Source organism: Nansenia antarctica (genome assembly GCF_963989245.1).
Source record: "Nansenia antarctica genome assembly, chromosome: 3".
Classification (NCBI taxonomy): domain Eukaryota; kingdom Metazoa; phylum Chordata; class Actinopteri; order Argentiniformes; family Microstomatidae; genus Nansenia; species Nansenia antarctica.
The window spans coordinates 35,939,164-35,960,295 of record NC_137688.1 but is presented as its reverse complement, the minus strand read 5'-3'; the positions used below and the strand labels follow the sequence as shown (position 1 = coordinate 35,960,295).

The 21,132-nt window shown below is 47.0% G+C and overlaps 1 protein-coding gene across 1 annotated transcript in view; it reads left to right on the top strand.

Annotated features, from left to right (window-relative positions):
* mbd5 (methyl-CpG binding domain protein 5) overlaps window positions 1–21,132 on the top strand; it is a gene marked incomplete at its 5' end in the record, with an annotated part of 30,072 nt that overhangs the window by 8,577 nt on the left and 363 nt on the right. The window contains 6 exons of the mRNA XM_080527837.1: window positions 679–853; window positions 1,403–3,658; window positions 14,323–14,576; window positions 15,605–16,876; window positions 17,906–17,979; window positions 19,835–19,910. Of these exons, the coding sequence (XP_080383963.1) occupies window positions 679–853; window positions 1,403–3,658; window positions 14,323–14,576; window positions 15,605–16,876; window positions 17,906–17,979; window positions 19,835–19,910 (4,107 nt within the window). The remainder of the gene's footprint in view (window positions 1–678; window positions 854–1,402; window positions 3,659–14,322; window positions 14,577–15,604; window positions 16,877–17,905; window positions 17,980–19,834; window positions 19,911–21,132) is intronic.

Below are 21,132 nucleotides of genomic sequence, written 5' to 3'. Positions count from 1 at the left end.
TAATAACCATCTGCTCCATGATAGGCTCACTATAACAGCGGAGCCCTCCCGGCGTCTCAAGTCGAGACACCCATTTGTGCCTGCCGCACAGGATCTCAGGCAGCAATGCAGAGATCTTAACATCAGTGCGGCAGGATGGGCGGATTATATGTGGCGGGCGGAGTGGGAGTCTAACACCTCCAAACTCCGCGACCACATCCCAGTCGCCGGCCCTGAGCCCCTCGGGATGGACTTGCCAAGGCTATCCTGGGTGAGGCTCAATCGTCTCCGGACCGGCGTCGGGCGTTTCCGCTCATCAATGCACAGATGGGGCTTGGCCCCAAATGCGTTGTGCGAGTGTGGCGCAGAGGACCAAACCGCAGACCATGTTATCCTGGATTGCCCGGTGTACCACCCACCCAACGGGATGCATGGTCTGTCGGTATTAGATGACGAGACGATGACGTGGCTTCTGGAGGGGTGTCCAGAAATATAGCCCGGGTGAGCCCCTCAACCAGGTCTCGGGGTGGTAAAAGGGTAGCCCCTCGGCCCCGAGCCTGGTGGAGTGGAGAGGAAAACAACTACCCATACGCCGAAGAAGGAACTGAGAGAGAGAGAGAGAGTGTGTGTGTGTGTGTGTGTGTGTGTGTGTGTGTGTCAAGACGAGCCTGGATAAAAGAAAGCTTTCTCTCTCCTCAGGTGTTTAACTTTGATCTGGGAGCTGCTGTCAAGCTGAGGACCGCGGAGGACGTGAGAGCAGATGAAGATGTCACCAAACTCTGTATCCACAAGAGAAGGCTGCTGGCTGTGGCAACACTGCACCAGAGTATGGAGCTACCCCACCCATCTCTAACTCTGACTAGTCCGGGGGGAGGTACTGCTCCTTATTCATTGAGTTCTTTCAAATTCAGCCTCATAACATTTAGTATTTGGGGTCTTCTTCTTCTTTTCGTGTCCACAAGAGAGTCAGTTACAAGGCTTGGCTAGATGTGGTTCAACCACAGCTGAACACATTGCTGTCCCTTCTCATTGAACTCTGCCAAGTCCGATGCTGTGCAGTATTTGGGGTAGTGGTGGCTTAGTGGATAGTGAATAGTGAGTTAGTGGCCTAGTGGATAGTGAGTTGGACTGGTGATCCGAAAGTCAAAGTTCAAATCCCACCTAGGAACACCACCACTAGTGTGCCCTTGAGTAAGGCACTTAGCCCTAAGTTATTCCAGGGAGACTGTCTCTGTAATCTCTTAATTGTAAGTCGCTTTGTATAAAAGCGTCTGCTAAAATGATTAAAATGTAATTGTAAATGTATTTGTGTTGGTTTCCAAATCAACTTCTAAAGGATTCCGGCATATCTTATGGGCAGTAGAGACTTCCTATAATTACCACCGTCCGTCTTCGACCAGTAATTGACTTATTTGTCCTCCAGGTGCGACAGCGATGGCCCCCACACATTCCACAACTCAGCGAGCAATAAGGAACACATCCCACGAGGTGCTGCCTAACTCGGTGGTTCCTGACTGCAAGAATCCTTTCAAAATGATGATGGCAGTCGGGCAACAGCGGCACTACCAACAGGAGCTGAGTGGACCTCAGCAGCAGCAGCAGCAGGAGCTTTACGTCGGATACCCTAGACAACACAGACTGGGCAGCAGTGATCCAGGACCCAGGTCTCCGTACCACCGCACCGGCTACGGAGGCATGCTGAGCCCGCCCTCCTCCGCCGGCTCCCAGCTCTACGGGGACGGATCGCCCCTGTCCCCTAGGACTGACCCCCTGGGGAGCCCGGATGTGTTGTATTCACGGAACAACAACCCCTGTGGCTTCCTCCCGGGGGGGGCCCACAGCCCCAGTAGCTCCATCCACGGCAGCGGCAGGACCCCGCTCTCCCCGCCCGGCATGCTGCTCCACGGCTCCCCCGCGGCCCAGTCGTCCTGCGCCTTGGCGGGGAGGACTAGCACACCCCTCTCCCCCACCGTCACCGCCAAAAGCCCCGTCATGAAGAAGCCTCTGTGTAACTTCCCCTCCGGTATGGACATGCCGCGCGCCTCGTTTCACCACAAAACCACCCAGCAGCCGTCGGGGTCTCACCCGGGCCCCCCACCGCCACCCTCGTGCGCCCTCCAGAAAAAGCAAATGACCACCTCAGAGAAAGACCCCTTAGGCATCCTAGACCCCATCCCCAGCAAGCCCGTCGGCCAGGCCTCCTCCTCCTCCTCTACCACGAACTCGAACCCTCCCAACTTCCAACCTAGCGTCCCCTCTCAGGTACCAATGATGAATGTAAATGTCCCTCCGGCCATCGTCCCCTTGCCAAGTAACCTTCCATTACCGACAGTCAAGCCCGGGCCAGCGGCCCACGGCGGTCATTTACAGAGGACTGCTACCACCTCCTCCATGTCTCCCTCGCCCGTCACCTCCCCTGTACACATGGCAGGACCGGCCCTGGGCAGGGTGGAGGCGTCGCCCCAGCGCTCTCGCTCCTCTTCCACCTCCTCCGACCACGGGAGCTTCGCCATGCCCTCGGGGCCCCAGGGGCTCCCGTGTGGGAGCATGAAGGTCCCCCCCAGGTCATCCATGGGGTCCCCCCGCCCTACCATGCCCTCGAGCCCCTCCTCCTCCGCCAAGCCCGACTCGCTCCACCAATACAAAGACATGCCCAGTCAGCTGCTGGTGGGGATGAGCAACGCCATCGGCACCCAGCACAACCCCATGTACCCCTCCGCCTCGGCCACCATCGCGCCCCAGAAGGGACACCCCCCGCCGGGTCTGCTAGGGATGCCCCTGAACCAGATGCTGAATCAGCAGAACGCTGCCTCCTTCCCTGCAAGCAGCTTATTGTCAGCAGCAGCCAAAGCACAGCTAGCAAATCAAATCAATCAAATCGGCGGCACTAGGAACTTAGTCGAGGGGCACAGCACTTTAAACCCCATGCTCCCCCCGAACTCCACCATGCTGCTGACCATGACGGAGGGCCAGAGCGGACGGGCCGCCCTGCGGGACAAGCTCATGGCCCAGCAGAGAGACCCGCTCCGCAAGCGCAAGCAGCCCAACAACGGCAACCATGACGGCGGCGGCGGCGGCAGCATGGTCTTCAACATGCTCAAGCCCAACATGGGCGGTGTTGGCGTGGGCCCCCCCAGGCCGCCGGGCCCCGCTGAACAGCTGAGGAAAGTGGCCCGGATGGGGGGCCTCCCACCCAACACCTCCATGGCCCAGCTCCTCCAGTCCATGAGCTGCCAGAGCTCCCACATGTCCGGGAACAACCGGGCCGCCCCGACAGGCTCCGGTCCTCCAATGCACTACAGCGACGGGGCCATGGGCCCCGGGGCCTCCCAGCAGAGCTTACTGGCCCAGCAGAGGCTTCACGGCCCGGGGGGCGAGGGTATGCACTGCCAGGGTATGGACTCAAGGGGCCCACCACACGGCCAGTTCCCTGGGATGATGGGCCAGATGCAGGCCTCGTCGCTGGGGAACTGTGGCCCCCTGGGGCCTAGTGGAGGACAAGTGGGACCAGGGAACCTGTCTCTGGGCCACCCCAACACTAACCCGCCACCACTGTCTCACCCGAGTCAACAACACCCACAGCAGCACAACCACCTTCACACGTACGGACGGACTAGCATGTCGGGCATGGTTCACAACAGCAACGACGGGAGCTGTGGCCAAGCCATCTCGGAGTCAGGTGAGACACTGGTCGACACAGTTAGGGGTCGTAGTCAGTCACAGTGGCTTGTCACTCTTTGTAGAAGAACATGTCTTAACACCACCACCACCTTTATTTCATTTGTTGAAATAAATATACAGTTATAATGTAGACTACTACTAGTTATTACCATTTATGCTCACTAGCTTGTTGACAGACTGGTATACTGTTTGTTAAATGATGGCGGTCTATAACCTCAGTGTTTCAGAGTAGATTATTGCTGAATGAATGTTGAAGCCATTGCATCAGGAGGATGGGTTCTTTCCTTCTTCTGTGGATTATGGAAAGTGTGTCTGTATTTTACAGGCATTCAGTATTGCATAGATAATCGCCCTGTTAGCTAATGACTCTCTTTGTTGCGCGCTAGCAGCATGTTCCCAGCTCAATGGCAGAATAACTCAAACGGAATCTGCTTCCTTTTTTAAAAAAGAAAAAAAGAAACCGAGATACACTAAAGAGCTTCTCAGAGCCGGCCGGTAGCTATAGTAACAGTGGAGTCTGAATGGAACCCTGAGTGAAGCCTTTGAAAGGGTTCTAGGTCTGTGTGTCTTCTAGAATAGTTTATATATATTTTTTTTTTTTACCCATATTGTCAGGGTTCACTGAATAAGTAGGACTTGCGATGTGCATATTTTTATTCCATCATAAAATGTTTGTTAATGTAGTCCTGAAGGACAAGTTATAGGGGGGATAATTCTAGAGTAGTTCTACAAAATGAGGCTATACTCCGTCATAGACGAGACAAAAGCAGACTCTACGTTATAGTGGTCACATAAAACTAGTGACACCAGTTAAAATGAAATTATAATCTAAATTAATATGAAATATGATTGCTAATGTTTGACAGACCCGAGCCAAGGCTTTCATTAGAGAATCTCAGTGGCTCAGTTGGTAGAGCATGGTGCTAACAACACGTAGGTTGGGGGTTTGAGTCCTGCTGGGACCATATACACTCAAAAATGTATATGTTACGGTACATGTGGGAATACGGTACATGTGGGAAAACTAGGGTTAGGGGTAGGGTTAGGGTTAGGATTAGGGTTAGGGTTAGACATGCCAGCATGTACCAAGTCGACGTAGCACCTAACCCTAATCCTAGTTTTAAAATTTATTTATTTATATATTTATTTATTTATATATTTATTTATTTATTTATTTATTTTTATCCCTTTTTCACCCAATTTGGTATCCAATTGAACCCAACCTAGCATCCAATTATCCCCTGCCTATTGCGTAGGATCCGCCGCACGACCCCGTGGCCGGCAGCCCCAGAGGAGACCGCCAGGCAGACTAGCTGACTGGCTCCTCGAGCCCAGCACCGTTATTCCGGCACCCCGGGGGCGCAGTTGCGCGACGGATCCTTGTCCGGAAATAGTCCTATACCGCCCTCTGGAGCGGCCGCTCAATATGCCGCTCCCTGTGTGCCTCGGCCATATCCGGGTCTGGCGAGACCGGGATGGGCTAGTGGCTAGTGGCTAGTGCTTAGACCGCTACGCCACCGCGGGGCCCCCTAATCCTAGTTTTCCCACATATACCGTATTCCCACATGTACCGTAACACATTCACTGCAATTTAAGTCGCTTGGGATTAAAGCGCCAGCTAAATGGCCTGTATATTATACTCACCGAACACTTTAATAGGAACACTATATCTACTAAATACCGTTGCTCTCAAAACATCCTAAATTCTTTGTGGCATTGATTTCACAAGGTGTTGGAAACATTCCTTTGAGATTCTGGTCCACGATGACATGATTGCATCACACAATTCCTGCAGGTGCACTTTCAAGCTGTGAATTTCCCGTTCTACCGCATCCCAAAGGTTTTTCTATTGGATTCAGATCTGGTGATTGGGAAAGCCACTGAAGAACACTGAACTCATTGTCATGTTCATGAAACCAGTTTGAGACTACTTTTGCTTTGCGACATGGTACATTATCATGCTGGGAGTAGCCATTAGAAGATGGGTAGCCTACATTGTGGCTATGATGGGTACATTGCGACATTCAAGTGATGATTGATTGGTATTAACGGGCCCAAAGTGTGCCAAGAAAACATTCCCCACACCATTACACCACCTGAATGAATGAGATGGTATACAGGTGTTCATAATAAAGTGTTCGGTGAGTCTATATGACACAGCAATCAGATCTGACCAGCTCGCATTTACACCTGTGTGAGAAAAATAACTATTAAGAAAACGAGTATACGGCACTTGAGCAACACTATACCTGATAAAAAAAGACCCTTACATGCATTAACACCTGTCCTGTGATCAGACGGTGTATGACCTGACAGCAATCGGATCTGGCCAGCTCGCTTTTACCGCCTTGTGTGAAAATGCACTGTTCATCTGACTTCCTTGTCGTCATTGTGATCGGATTTCGATTCGACGTCCCTTCTCGCGTGTCACATGGCTTAATTGGAACGAGGTTGAATAGAACGTGATTGAGGGGACCTCGGTGTGCCTGGGTGTGTTTACACGTGTCCGTGACGCAGCCACAATGGAAGCTCGTCCATCTCGACCAGATCAGATCGCGATCGGATCACAATGCGTCTCTTTTTCATTTACACCTTGTGACGTTAGAATTATAAGGTTCTATCTCCATTTGTCAAAATGTTGTTTTTTTACATAATCTGATCCATTAGGTGTTTATTAATGCCTGTGTGGTGTTCTTTTTTAAATGTTGACATTTTTGAGTTAGTAATTCATAAAATACAAAGGTTCCATCTCACAAAACATAATGGAATGTAAAAACTTTGACGCTCAATATCTCTGAACTACCCTAAACGGAGATAGAACCTTATAATTCTAAGCTCACGACCTGTCTCTGACACAGTCAGGAAGCGGAGGATCTCAGGGATACACAATGCATTTATTAATTCTAGGTGTAAATAGGTGTCTTAGCAACTCCACACACAACAATGAATGTTAGCCTTTTAAATGAAACATCGCAAGAATACTTTGTACTCTTCAGCAGTTCCCACTAACCCAACACTAATGGATTGAGGCTATAGGAAGAATGAGGATGCCATCGTTTCAAAACAAAATGAATCCATTTAATAGTTACGGAGAAACATACACAATCATAAAAAAAGACAGGTAAACAGATAGTTGAAATCTAACCTTCTATTATATGAGCTAGGCTAAGGGCTGGTTTCATAGACAAGGGGGCTTAATAGTCTAGCAGGAAGGGCCCTCAGATTTTGAGATACCCCTACCCGAGGTAGAGCAAATGACAACCATGATTTTTCTTATCTTTAGGGTCTCCCATTAATGAAATTGATTGTTGTCAAATTTTATTTTGGGGGAAAAGATGTTTTTTTGGTTGTTCTTTAGAGCTACCCCAATCCCTGAAAAAGAGCCAAATTAGACCAGGCCGAATATGGGGAAGGTGACAAAAAAGCCCATAACTTGAGAATGATCACTCCTTTCCTCTTCAGATTTGCTGAGGTATGAACCAGGTGGTTGTCCTACATCACCAAATAGTCAGACAACTATTTACCTAAATAAATACTGAATTATAGTCCTGTAAACTTAGCTTTAGTTTAGACGGAAATTGTACTTTTTGGTGACAGGAACATAGGACTCCATCACTTTTCTCTCATTTATCAGAAAAACAGAAATCCCTGAAAAATATATCATTACTGAATTGTCTAGGGTGCTATTGAACAATAACCAGTAGTTGTATGGAAATATCTCATACAGTTCTATTGCAAATGAGATTTCTTTAGACATAGGCCTACCTCTTCTCTGATACAGTCAAATTCCGAATGGGGGATAAGTGGCATAATAGCCTATAAGTTAAGAATGCTCACTCTGATGGTCATGATATTTGGAGAGGGAAATACCAGGTGGCTGAACTACATCACCAAATAGTCAGAATAAGAGTAACCCAATCAATCCATTTTCCATTTTCTTTTTTCCATATAGGAGTAGCGCAAATTCTCTTGCGACTGGCAAAGACTCTTCCAAGCTGGCAGAGAGTCCAAAATGGGCCAGATCTTTGAGCTCGCTGAGATGGGTCTTGAGTTTGTTGAATGCTGTTGTCTTTCCTATTCTGTACAAACTACTTGTTGTGTCACAGCCAGTGAGTGCATGACATGCTGGTAGACAGTTAGACATGTCTTTTCCAATCTTCTCAGATATGGTGTTGATGGGGACATAGCTCTCTCTCATTCCATGGCCTGTATGCATGTACACCAGAGATGAACCAAACATTTCTTTGCTTGCATAGTATATGAGCAGTACTTCCACATCTGTGTCATCAGACCTCACAATGATGCGGGAATATGACTCTGCAAGATGTATGGCATGGAGCACCATCCTTGTGTCTGCCTCCTCCTGATCACTGTACAGTGATGTCAAACTGCTGACTCCTGCTGTGCAGATGCTCTTCACCTCCTCCCCTTTGTCAAATCCACCTGCCAAGATGATGGAGTCATCTGAGTGTAGTCTCTATGGGGCTGCAGTGACAATGTAGTTGCTCACAAACATGCACAGTGCAGTCTTGTTTCCACTTCTCCTCAAGTACTTCCTGTAGTTTGGGACATTTGTGTTGCCAGTGATAACATGTGTAGGCCTTCCATCACTTGCACCTCTCCTTTGCCTCTCCAGGTCTTTGATTGACTGTGGGCCGTCATACCTGTCAAATACCATGACCACACATTGCATTTCATCCTGCCAGCAGCCCGGAACCATGGTATTGCTTCAAACATGCAGTTGAGATGAAGGTCAAAGTTAGCTTCACGCTCTGATCGTAGCATTCTGAGTAAGAGATCAGCCCCTTTGAGGAAATTCAGCCAGTACTTAAAAGTTGCTGATTGTTGAACTCCCCTCTCTGAAAACTGTTGTATTCTTCTCCTCAGTTCAGGAAGGTCTGTCTCCACTTCACTTAAGAACTGTCTGGCAGAGACCTGGTCGTCGCCATGAAAGGCATGCTGCACATCTCGCAGGAGGTGTTCTTGTTCAGCAGACAATGGACTTTGGCCTTTTTTGTTCAGCCAGGAGACCAGTGCCATCCAGAAGAGCCTGAACAGAGCCTCTGAAACAACCTTGATGCTCCTCACACCTCTTGTCAGTTGTTTCCCCTGAAGCATCTGCCGAGCTGTTGCGTCAGCATAGACTCCAGACTCGGTTATCATGTCAAAGAGGCCCCCGTCTGCATACACCTTCCCAATGCTTGCCAGAAAGGCCATGGTGACGTGCATTCCTCCAATTCTCATGGTGATCTTGCCATCCAAAGCTTCAGGTTTGCTCCACAGAATTTGCTGTGCTTTGCTGTAGATGGCAAGGTCAGCAGTTACAAGTATATGCCTCTGTCCCAGTTCTTGAGCAAGCTGTGTGAGCTGCAAAAGAGCTGTATAGATTGTAGATAGGTCTGATGGTGAAGCTCTTATGAAGGGCATATATTGTACTGTTGTTAATGGGATGTCTGACGTGGATACATAGGCATTGAATGCAGACCATCCTGGGATTCTCTGGTCTTCTTCTTTCATGATACGGCTCACCTTCCAAAGTAAGTCTTGGCCTTCTGCTGCCTGAGCTTTTGTGCTGTCTGATTTGAGGACCTGTGGTAGAACTGCTGGTGGTTCAGATCGCCTACCTGGCTTCATGTATCTGAAATTCAAGAACAAGTCATTAGGCATCTTTTGTCATATAATTCAATCTTTAACAAAATGCCCTTACAAACAACAACACTCCAGATTCCTTAGATTATGATGTGTGACCTCACAAATAATGTGTAACTTGAATATTGGACAAATGCTAGTCTGACTTACACAAGTGTAATGTGAAACTTGAAGCCTCCAGTGCACATTACACATTTTACATTTTAATATTGGATTATATTGCATTAACATACAGTATATCAGAGCCATTTCAATCAAGTATTGCATGTGTCTGGCAGATAGTTGGTCTATAATATTTACCTCTGAACCTCTTCATTATCCAAATCACAGCTGTCCAGGGCATGGAGAGATCTCTCTGGGATTCTCAGGATGGGGTTGTGTGCTGTGGCAACATCACCTCTTCTGTATACAACAATTGCCATGGAATCTGTTGTATTTTTGCCATCCAGCGTCTCTTCATTCTGGTCAAAGTTGTCAATGGCTGCATCGATTATCCCATGTTCTGTGGTTCTTGTCAGTCCATTTGGAATGTAAACACCTTTGCTTCTCTGTAATTGATCTGCTGCTACTGATGTGAGAAATTGACGCACTTCATCATACGACACACAATGACCCATCATGTGTAGCTTGTTGATAAGGGCCTTGCTGCCAAACTCATGATGGATCATAATCCCAAGTCCTAGTGTGATAGGTGTACGCCTGCTGCAGCACTGTGCAATTAGATCATGGCAAAAGGTTATAACACTTGTGTTATTCTTCAGAGCTGGGTCCTCATCACAGGTCTGCACATTTTTAAATGCACCTGCATTGACACACCAGTTCACAAAATCATACAGAGTATTTGGCACATATTCACTGCACTGGAGAAGGGAAAGCTTGTCACTGCTTATGTAGAATTGAGGCTCATGCTCAACCTTTTCCATAGTTTTCCTCAATATACCTGCAGCCTGGTGGAGGATTTGAGTGTCAGTGAGGGTCTCTGTTCTCTGTGGAGGCATTGTCTCCCTGTCTTCTGTTATGTTTTCTCTGAGGAGAGAAGCTTCTCTCATTGCATGGCCAACAGTCATGACACCAGAACAGATCAGATCAGATTTTCCAGGACGTTCAATGAAGATGAGTTTATCCCCATAATGCTGGTTCATCTTTTCTTTGAGTTTCCAGGATTTATACATTGTTGGTTCTGTAGCTGTACTCAGTTTTCCTTTATAGCTCTCAGTTACAGCACTCAGTGTTGTGACAGTCATATGCTTTGAATTAGTTAATTCTTCAGTTAGCTCAATGAAAGCTCTTTCATGTTCATTTAACTTCTTTTCTGTTAAATGTTTGTTTCTAGCTGCTAGAATGTTCCTTTCTGAAAGATAGTGTCCTAGGCAACTTCTGTGATACTTTGCATCATAGGCAAAAAGATCTTCATAGGTCAGTATACGGTGATGTATTATTTCATCAAACCTCTCTGAGGCTGCGTTGAGGACCTTTGACCTTGTACTTTCACCTGTACCGGTACATATAGGGGTCAGGCCTTCTCTCTTTGTGACTTTCTGGCTGCAATTGAAACATTGGCTGCAAATGAAACACTAGCTACGGATGTCAAATCTAGTGTCTCTGGACAGTCTAAGTCTTTTACTGATCCTGGGGTGGTTCTTGATCACTGGTTGTAGGCGTATAGTTATGTGTGCTTGAATAACTGGCCCGACATGACCTGTGATATGAAACCTTGACCTTGAAGGACAGTATGTCATCTGAGTGGGGCGATAGTCTCTTATGAACTTCATCATCTCGTCCTTGAGCAACGTTCAGTATGGTTCTGAGTCCTTGTAAGCTGGGCTCTGCTAGCCTCTGCCTAGATCCGAATGCCTGCACTATGGTTTAAAAGCTCACAAATCTAACAACATATTCAACAACATATTAATATCATAGTTGGACATATGTGTTACCTGTTATCTGTCATTAGATTGGTGATAATCTGAACAGAACTGTCAATCCACAGCCCCTCTCCCTCTGAGATGGAGAATGTTATGGCTGCTGCTGCCCAGTTGGCTACACAGTTTTGAAACATGCAGCTGTCACTCAAACCAGAGTGGCAGAGAGTGTTCCACTGTCAAGCTTCAAAATTATTTCTATACTGTACTTTGAATTAAGGTTCCAGTTTTAATAAAACCTGTACTATTTACACCTATGTTTTAGAGGCTTGCAATTTAGAACTAATAAACTTTATTTTATTGGGTTACTCTTATTCTGACTATTTGGTGATGTAGTTCAGCCACCTGGTATTTCCCTCTCCAAATATAATGACCATCAGAGTGAGCATTCTTAACTTATAGGCTATTATGCCACTTATCCCCCATTCTGAATTTGACTGTATCAGAGAAGAGGTAGGCCTATGTCTAAAGAAATCTCATTTGCAATAGAACTGTATGAGATATTTCCATACAACTACTGGTTATTGTTCAATAGCACACCCTAGACAATTCAGTAATGATATATTTTTCAGGGATTTCTGTTTTTCTGATAAATGAGAGAAAAGTGATGGAGTCCTATGTTCCTGTCACCAAAAAGTACAATTTCCGTCTAAACTAAAGCTAAGTTTACAGGACTACAATTCAGTATTTATTTAGGTAAATAGTTGTCTGACTATTTGGTGATGTAGGACAACCACCTGGTTCATACCTCAGCAAATCTGAAGAGGAAAGGAGTGATCATTCTCAAGTTATGGGCTTTTTTGTCACCTTCCCCATATTCGGCCTGGTCTAATTTGGCTCTTTTTCAGGGATTGGGGTAGCTCTAAAGAACAACCAAAAAAACATATTTTCCCCAAAAATAAAATTTGACAACAATCAATTTCATTAATGGGAGACCCTAAAGATAAGAAAAATCATTGTTGTCATTTGCTCTACCTCGGGTAGGGGTATCTCGAAAACTAAAGCCTTTTTTGAGGACTTGCTGCTAGACTATAAGACTTGTCCCGGACTAAATCACACTTTCAATGAAAAAATCTCCATTGACAATGCTTTTTAGTCTAGGATTTAGGCTTCAGCCTTGTCTGTGAAACCGGCCCAATGTGTGGCAACACAGGAGCTGGTGCACTGGGCCTAAACCAAACCTCCTGCTCACTCCTTCAACGGCCTCCCAGGGAACAAACATCAGGGACCATATCTAATGGGAGGGCGCCCGTCTGGCATACACTGGGCCTAAACCAAACCTCCTGCTCACTCCTTCAACGGCCTCCCAGGGAACAAACATCAGGGACCATATCTAAAGGGAGAACGACGCCCGTCTGGCATATACTGTAGCTCAGTAAACAAAAGCAACGTACTGCTTGTGCTTCCCTTTTTATGTAGCATAGCCAGCGGCTCTCAGCATCTGTTTGTGTTATGTGTGGTACTGCTCTCTGCCTGGATTGGTTGCAAGCGCTTCCCTTACCTCATACCCAGTGGTACTTTGCCTCCCTCCCCCCCCCCCCCCCCCCCCCTTTTTACCCAAACTACCACCCGGCTCCAGCTCTGATCCCATCCCCCGGCCAGTTTTATCATGTCCCTCAACCCCACAGCCTCCAGGCAGCCTGGAACAAGCCACAGCAGCGGCACCACCACCAATCACCACACAGTTCCCATAGTAACCTCCCTAGCAACCACCATCACTGTATCCTAGCGGGCGGCCACACTGGTTGAGCCCAGGCTCCTGGCCGTGGAGGAGACACTGGAGTAGAGGGAGGGGGGGAGGGAGAGAGGGGAGAGAGGGAGAACACAGCTGCCCAGCGGGCACTCCTGCTACACAGCACTGCACCAGCTGCTCCAGCCTCTACCAGCCTGCCCAGCCACAGGGCCTGTCTGTCTCACACAACAGTCTGATGTTTCTAGAGCCTCTCTGCCCCCCCCTCTATCTCCCTTTGCCCCTCTCTCCCTTTGCCCCCTCCCGCCCTGCATGATGCTCTTAGTCACTATTTTCAACATTCCTTTTGTGCAACAAACTGCTAGATTTGATGTTGAGAAATTGCTGTTGGGCTTCATATTCTCAGACAGTGTAGGTTTATGATTTTATGTGCAACAAATCTTGAATTTATGTTCAGATGGAGCACTGAAAAACTATTTTGTCCAGTGTTGGGTCAAGCCAAGCTTTTCTCTCTCGAGTTAAGAGTTATTGAATGCTAGTTGTGTGTTATTGTTGTGAAAGTTATGAAAGAGTCCTTGACATTTCCTTGAATTTTGCCTAGTCATTTCTGTCGTTGTTTCTGCTCATTAACATCTGAATTGGTCTTTTGTAATATCGTGAATGGCAGACCTTGAAAATCAGTCACTTGCATTATTTCTAATATCAGAGACTGGAGAGTCCTGCCTCCACACCAAGGTTTGTTATATAAGCCATTGTGTAGGCACAGCTGACGAGAGCTTTACCAATGTCAAAGACTAACCACATTGTGACATTGTTTCAGATGACATGGTGAGGCTGGTTGATTTAATAGGCTACGAAAGCCCGTACGTCACAAACTGCAGAATATAAACTGGAGACACTAGTCGTTTTTGGAAACAGACGTCACCATTATGATTGCTAGCAAAGTAATTTGAGCAGTTGCTAACGAATAGTAAAATGTTCTGATTTTGCCCAAGGTTTACTAAGCTTGCGGTTAAGGTAAATTTAGTAGTTTATTGGAATGTACAGTTAATTAGCTCCAGTTTTGTTTATGTTCTGCAGCTTGTGACATCTGGACTTTCAGAGTGTAGCCTATAGCTAGTAAACATTCCTGTTTTCTCAGAACGTTTCTTATGAATTCCCCTCTAGTGCCCTCTGGTGGCCTGGGGTGGTCCAGTGGTCTCACCATGTCGGCATGGGTTCAAATCTGCCCATGCCCTGCTGACATACACTCCTTACCTTCCTGTCTCTCTACACTGTCTCTATCCAATAAAAAAACATTAAAACATTTTTAAGAGTGGGATTCCCCCACCAAAAAAAATAATATATAAAGTTAAATAAAGACTTCCCCTCTGATCTGTCTCACCTCTCCCTGCAACCCAACAGGTGACACATCGTCCCTTAACTGCAGCATGAAAACCCCCCAGCTGGATAACCTCCAGCCCCACATCATCAACAGCAGCAGCAGTGGCGGCCAGGTGTTCCAGCAGCATGCCCAGCAACAGCAGCTCCACCAGGGCATGCAGTCCATGCAAGGGCACCCTGGGTTCCAGGGCTTGCAGCCTTTTCCTGAAAACCCCTTTCCGGACAACAACAACTCCTCCTCCAATCCTATGTCTTGCCTCTATCAGAATTTCCAGGTTAGACAATGTCAATGTGAAGGGCTGAGCTGTTCTTTGTGGATTTTCCAACATAGTCTCAGAATTGTTAAGTTCTTGGATCAGGATCGTTTCTGCGGAAACAGGAAATACGATCTGGGGGATTTGACCACCTGTTTTACATTTGACACTTCAAAGATAAGTTGCGTAAGAGTTGTGTGAATTATGACTTGTGTTTGGAATTACAACTTGTGTTTGGGTGGCATTATTAGGCATTAACTTTGACTGGTTAACACTACAACAGCCGTGCCTATTTTACCTACTAGTAGAGCCGCCTTGGGGGTCAAATAGACACCCTTTTTAGAATGTAAATCTGCTATTTACACACAGAGATCACTAGAGGGCGCTTCTTTTCTTAGCCTGCATCCTACACAGAAAAACTGCACAGAAAAACAGAGAAACTGCACAGAAAAACTGCAAAACAGCTTTATACCATCTTATCCTAAAGTGATTTTATACTGGGTGGTAGAACGCACATATCTAGGAAAAGTCATGAAATGAGGGTCCTGAAATTTGATCGAGTGCAAATATAGATTTTTTTTTTTACTTACAGGGGTCAATGTGACCCCTCACGGCTCTTCTAGTGTTACGGTTGGGTATTAACTTCAACTGGTTAGGGTAAGATGTCTGGGGAAGGTATAAAGAAACTGCTGTCCGCAGCATTATCAGAACCAACACCGTTCGGGTTACAAGTCAGCGACTTTCTGCCTCCGCCGCCTCGCCACGGGTCGTGTTCTTTGGTCTGCAGAAACGATCCCCCAGAACTTAGTCATCTGGGTCCATCAGAATGATCTCGATTAATTTCTCTGATCCAGGATCAGATCGAGCTGGCTGACTGAGTCATATAAGTGAAATCAGCCAGCTTGATCTGATCCTGCCTCAGAGAAAAGAATCGGGATCATTCTGATCCAGATTAAAAGGTTTTGAACAACTGGGCCTTGGAGACTGGACTGGGATTTTCTGATATGTGCTTTCTTTTTCCCCCTCAATGAACCTTGTGTCTGTTTCAGGGCTGTTTGCCAGACACCGCTTCTGTCCACCACACGCAGATGAGCACACCGTCGGGGATGACATCGCTTCCTGAGGCACAGGGGATGCTGTCACACCCCCAGTTTGGGGAGGTGCAGCAAGAGATGCAGACGCAGGGCGACGGGGGGATGATGCCCGGCTCTGACAGGCTGCTGGGGGGCGGCGGCGGCGGCAGCGCAGAGTCGGTAGACGCCATCTACAGAGCGGTGGTCGACGCCGCCAGCAAAGGCATGCACGTCGTGATCACGACCACGGTGAGCGGCACCACGCAAGCCAGCCCCGTGCCCGCCCTCAGCGCCATGAGTGCCTTCACCTCCTCCATCGGGGCCGGGGAGCCTGTCAACCTCCCACATGTCGTCAACTCGGTCATCCACGGCCACCGGGGCCACCAGGAGGTGGGGGGGGACAACAGCCTGACGCAACAACAACAACAACCACCCAGGACCAGGCAGGCCAGACCGGGCCGGCCCAGGAAGAACTCGGAGCAGGGCAAGAGCACCCCCGAGGGAGCGGAGACCACGACTACGCACGACTACTTCAGGTCCTCCGGCTGCAGCACGCCCAGGGGCGGTCAGTGGGAGGGGGAGACGCACACGGGCCTGGACGGCCACGCCACGTGGGGAGGGGAGGAGTTCCTGGAGTGCTCGACTCACATGCGTAGCAGCCCCTGCATGGAGAGGCCCGGCAGCCTGGCTCCAGCGCCGCCTTGTCCGGCCGACAGCCCCCACGAGCACGGGCTGCCGATGGCCGCGGCAGACAAGGCCTTCCTGGAGGACGGCTTCCGCTTCAACAACTGCAACAGGACGGCCGCGGTCAACTATAAGGACAGGTTGGAACAGACGGTGGAGCGCTGTGCCCACATGAACGGTGGAGGAGGAGGAGGGCCCCTCTTCTCCATGCGGGGCTACGGAGACGTCCTCGGCCCCCCGAGGCAGGAGCTGACGGGGGACGACCAGTCGCCGAGCTCCTCCACCAGCTTGGAGGGCTCCCTCGCCAAGGAATACGTCCACTACAACGGCCACTTCAACGGCTGCGCCCCCAGCCCCTCTGACACCAAGAGCCTCAGCAGCGAGGAGGACCTACGCCACCCAGACTCGCCCTCCTCCGAGCTGCTCCACTACCGGTCAGGCAGGACCTTTAACATGGGAGACCTGGTCTGGGGACAGCTGAAAGGCTTCCCCTCCTGGCCTGGGAAACTGGTGGGAGAGGAGCAAGTGCACAATGCTGCCATGCAGCTCAGAGAGCAGGGCAAGGTGAGTGACTAGACTAGACACAGAAATGGACTAGACTAGACACAGAAATGCTGCTGGTCATTTTGATGGGAACTTCGAGCAGGTGGCCATTTTAGTTCTGTGTGTCCCTTTGCTTGTCTGTGAGCACAGAAAATGACCTGTTTTGAAGTTCACAAGTTCTTGTGTTCAACAGGAGTTTGCTGACTCAACATCCGTCATGTTTGAGTTTTGAAATTAGGAGACATCATGAGTCATCATCGCTTTTCTCAGCTTGACTCAGCTTTTGTCACAGAAAAGCAGTGATGTCTGAACATGTTTGATTGTTTGTGTGTTCTGAAAGCCACTACTGAGAGAGAGAGAGAGAGAGAGAGAGAGAGAGAGAGAGATCTATCTATGAGAGAGATCTATGAGAGAGAGAGAGAGAGAGAGAGATCTATATCTGTGAGAGAGAGATCTCTATCTATTAGAGAGATCTATGAGAGAGATCTATCTATGAGAGAGAGATCTATGAGAGAGAGAGAGAGAGAGATAGATCTATCCATCTATGAGAGAGATCGTGCTCCACTGTCCCAAACCAAATTTCGAACATGTTTGTATGTCATGGCAATGAAGTCTTCTGATTCTGATTCAGAGAGAGAGAGAGATCTATTTATCTATGTGAGAGAGAGATCTATTTATCTATGTGAGAGAGAGATCTATCTATCTATGAGAGAGATCTATCTATCTATGAGAGAGATCTATCTATCTATGAGAGAGATCTATCGATCTATGAGAGAGAGAGAGAGAGAGAGAGAGAGAGAGAGAGAGAGAGAGAGAGAGAGAGAGAGAGAGAGAGAGAGAGAGAGAGAGAGAGAGAGAGAGAGAGAGAGAGAGAGAGAGAGAGAGAGAGAGAGAGAGAGAGAGAGAGAGAGAGAGAGAGAGAGAGAGAGAGAGAGAGAGAGAGAGAGAGAGAGAGAGAGAGAGAGAGAGAGAGAGAGAGAGAGAGAGAGAGAGAGAGAGGGGTTATTTGAGTTTGGGCTGATTTTAATTTGGTACTCTGGTCTTACTCAGGTGGAGCCGGAGAACCTGAAAACACTAACTCATGACCTGGAGGCACTGGACAGAGCCTCGAAGAGGAACAGGAAGTAAGTAACCTAATTAAAGAAGTACTAATGGTTACTTTCACACCATTTTTTTCCAATTCTCACATCTGACTAGTTTGTTGTTATAATGTTATCTCCATCACTATATGGAAACCATTTGATTTGATTTATTTATTTATTGTATTTAAGGATCCCCATTAGAAGCACACTTACCTCTAGTCTTCCTGGGGTCCTGAACATACAAAAACAGACATAGGCTTACAGACAATCTCTACAAAAGATAAAAAGACACTCAAAGTGTCTGTAGTGAAACCATTTCCCTTGTATGAATGTGTTTTCAACTGACCCAAACACAGGTCATTAATTTGTTCCCCTTATTTGAGAGTCCGTTCCTGGTTTAGCCTTTTTTCCATGTTTAGGTGAAATATCATCTTACCCTAAGTTGTCCTCATATATAAATATCATCTTACCCGAAAGCTTCTCCTGTTTCCTAACTTAGCATTGTTCAGATGACATGCCATAAACATGCAGAGAAACCTTAGTAGAAAGTTACGCATGAAATAATTTATCGACATGCATACTTTTGACAACTATTATACTAAGACCTTTTTTTTGTCTCAAAATGTATTTGCTCAGTGTGGAACTAATGTTCCTCTTTGTGACCTCACAGCCAGTTAGCTTCAGGCTTTGTTGTTGTCGGGGTTTTCAACAACAGCATGACAGATTGCTCTATTTATTTTTGCAACACAAAAGCGTTGTACAGAACAATATACAAACATTAGAAATAACAAACAAAATGAAACATACTTCACAGTGGAGTCATTACTAGCTGGGAACAAAGACTTTCCGGTCTCATAATAGAATCAAGGAAGGGTATGCGACAAAGGCGTATTGCATATTATAGCAAAACAATGTCATTTGGAATCTACTGGTTTTTCCGGAATACTGTACAACCACCACTAAACTTTGTTTAAAGTTTCTCTTAACAAGATTATGGCATGTCATTTCAACAATGCTAACTTGGAGTCTGTTGGAGTCTTCAATAGTATACATGTCAATAAATCCTTTTCATGGGTAACTTGCTACTGAAGTTTGTTTGAAGTTCCTGTTACAAGTTTATGGCATAAGTTTATGGCATGTCATTTAAACGATGCTGAGTTAGGGGCTGTTGGAATCCGCTCTTTTGGAGACGGAGACGGTAACTCTTAGCTTCTGCTGCGGTAGCGAAGTAGAGAACTTAGACTGAAGACCCATCTCTTCAGGCTACACCTTAACTGTCCCTCCTAAGACCTCTTCATCCCCTCTACCCCCCTGTACTGTTTCTCTACTGTCTAAAAAAATAAAAAGATTCTGAATTTTTCCTTCTTCTAGCATTATGACTGCCAAAAGCACTTGGCCCTAGCATCGATTACGTTATCTTACAATGACTGATGGGATAGATGACTCACTTACTTAGACAAATGTATTTGTTGTAAGTCGCTTGGGATAAAGACATAATGAAGATAAGATGAACCATCCCTTTAAATATCTCAGGCTAGCTCTAGCCTAGCTGCTATGAGGGGTTAATAGGACTGACCACAGAGTCACCTGTTTACCCGCTCTGTGGCCATGTGACTGCTGCCCTCGCTGGAAAGCCATTAGCCCCCTGGTGCTACACTCCTCCTCGCTGCAATTGTAGATTTCAAACAGCACCTGTTCCTCCGCCCTCCTCCCTCCCCCCTCGCTCACTTCAGGAGCCCTTTCTTCCCTGCGGAGAGGCTTGTAGATGCGATGGATGCTGGAAATGTTACGCTTCAAATCACAGTCAGACTCATGTTGTCCAAAGTGCAGTAAGAACGGAAAAACCCCCAGAAAGAAATGTGTTGATGAAGTGTTGTTTTGCTCCTTTCTTCAATAGAGCTGGGAAGTTGAATAATCATTTAGAAGCTGCTATACACGAAGCAATGAGTGAACTGGACAAGATGTCGGGCACTGTGAGTATATACAATAACCTTTCCATACACTTCAGAAAGTTCATGGGCGGAATGTTTACAATGGAGCGTGTGTGTGTGTGTGGGGGTGTATGTGGGGGGGGGGGCGGTGGCGGCATATGGCTGCTTTCACCTGTTGCGTCTTTCTTTTATGATACTGCTCATAGTCAAGGCTGCCTACCAGCTAAAGAAAAAACAAGGTCAGTTAGTTTTTTGTCTATCACTCCCTTGCTTTTTCTTTCTATCACTCCTTTGCTTTCTCCTTCTTCTTTTTTTTTAAGTTATTTTTTCTGACTGGGGCAGTCCCACTCATATTTTTCATTTTTATTGATAGATAAAGTGGAGAATTAGATAGGAAGGATGGGTGAGAGAGAGAGGAGGGATGACATGCAGGATATGTCCCCGGCCGGATTCGCACCGGGGACCCTGCGGTTACATGGTCGACGCTTAACCCGCTACGCCACCTAAGCTTTCTCCTTCTATCGGCCCCTTGCTTTTTCTTTCTATCACTCCCTTGCTTTCTCCTTCTATCACTCCCCTGCTTTCTCCTTCTATCACTCCCTTGCTTTCTCCTTCTATCACTCCTTTGCTTTCTCTCTCTACATTTCCCTCCCGCCTCTCCTGGTCTCCCTACAGACTATGCTGAGCTTAGACATTGTACTTTTTTTTACTTTAAGCAGAAATGTTTTATCCAAAGAGACTTACGACTTACTTTGTCTAAAGTAAGTAACATCATCATCTGTACGCCAGTCATCATAAGCAAAGGTCTATGCTAGAACCAGGTACCATTGGCCAGTCACAATGCTAGAAAAAGGAAATAATAAATAATATATATTTATCTTTTGAAGACAGACAGTTTTGATCAAAGGGCCTGGAGATGCCAGTCTTACAGGATTACATAAACAAGCTTCAACCACCTCACCTGACACCGCTGCCCTGGCAGCTCACATTTACATGAAAGGGATTGACTACTCTTAATGTGTCTCGCCTTCCCTTCCTAGCAGACAAACCATACACAACTAGACACAGCAGGGGAAGCTTTGTCAGATTATTATGAGTTTTGTGTATCTCACTGAACCAACGTGAAAGCACTAGCACAGCAGAGAGCCTAGCCATTTAAATCTTACACATTTTTTTTGCCTGAATGCTGATTTTTTTCAGTGCTCAAACATTAAAACACACATTTAAATGCCAGGATACTGAACGAGCAGATGTGTGACATGGT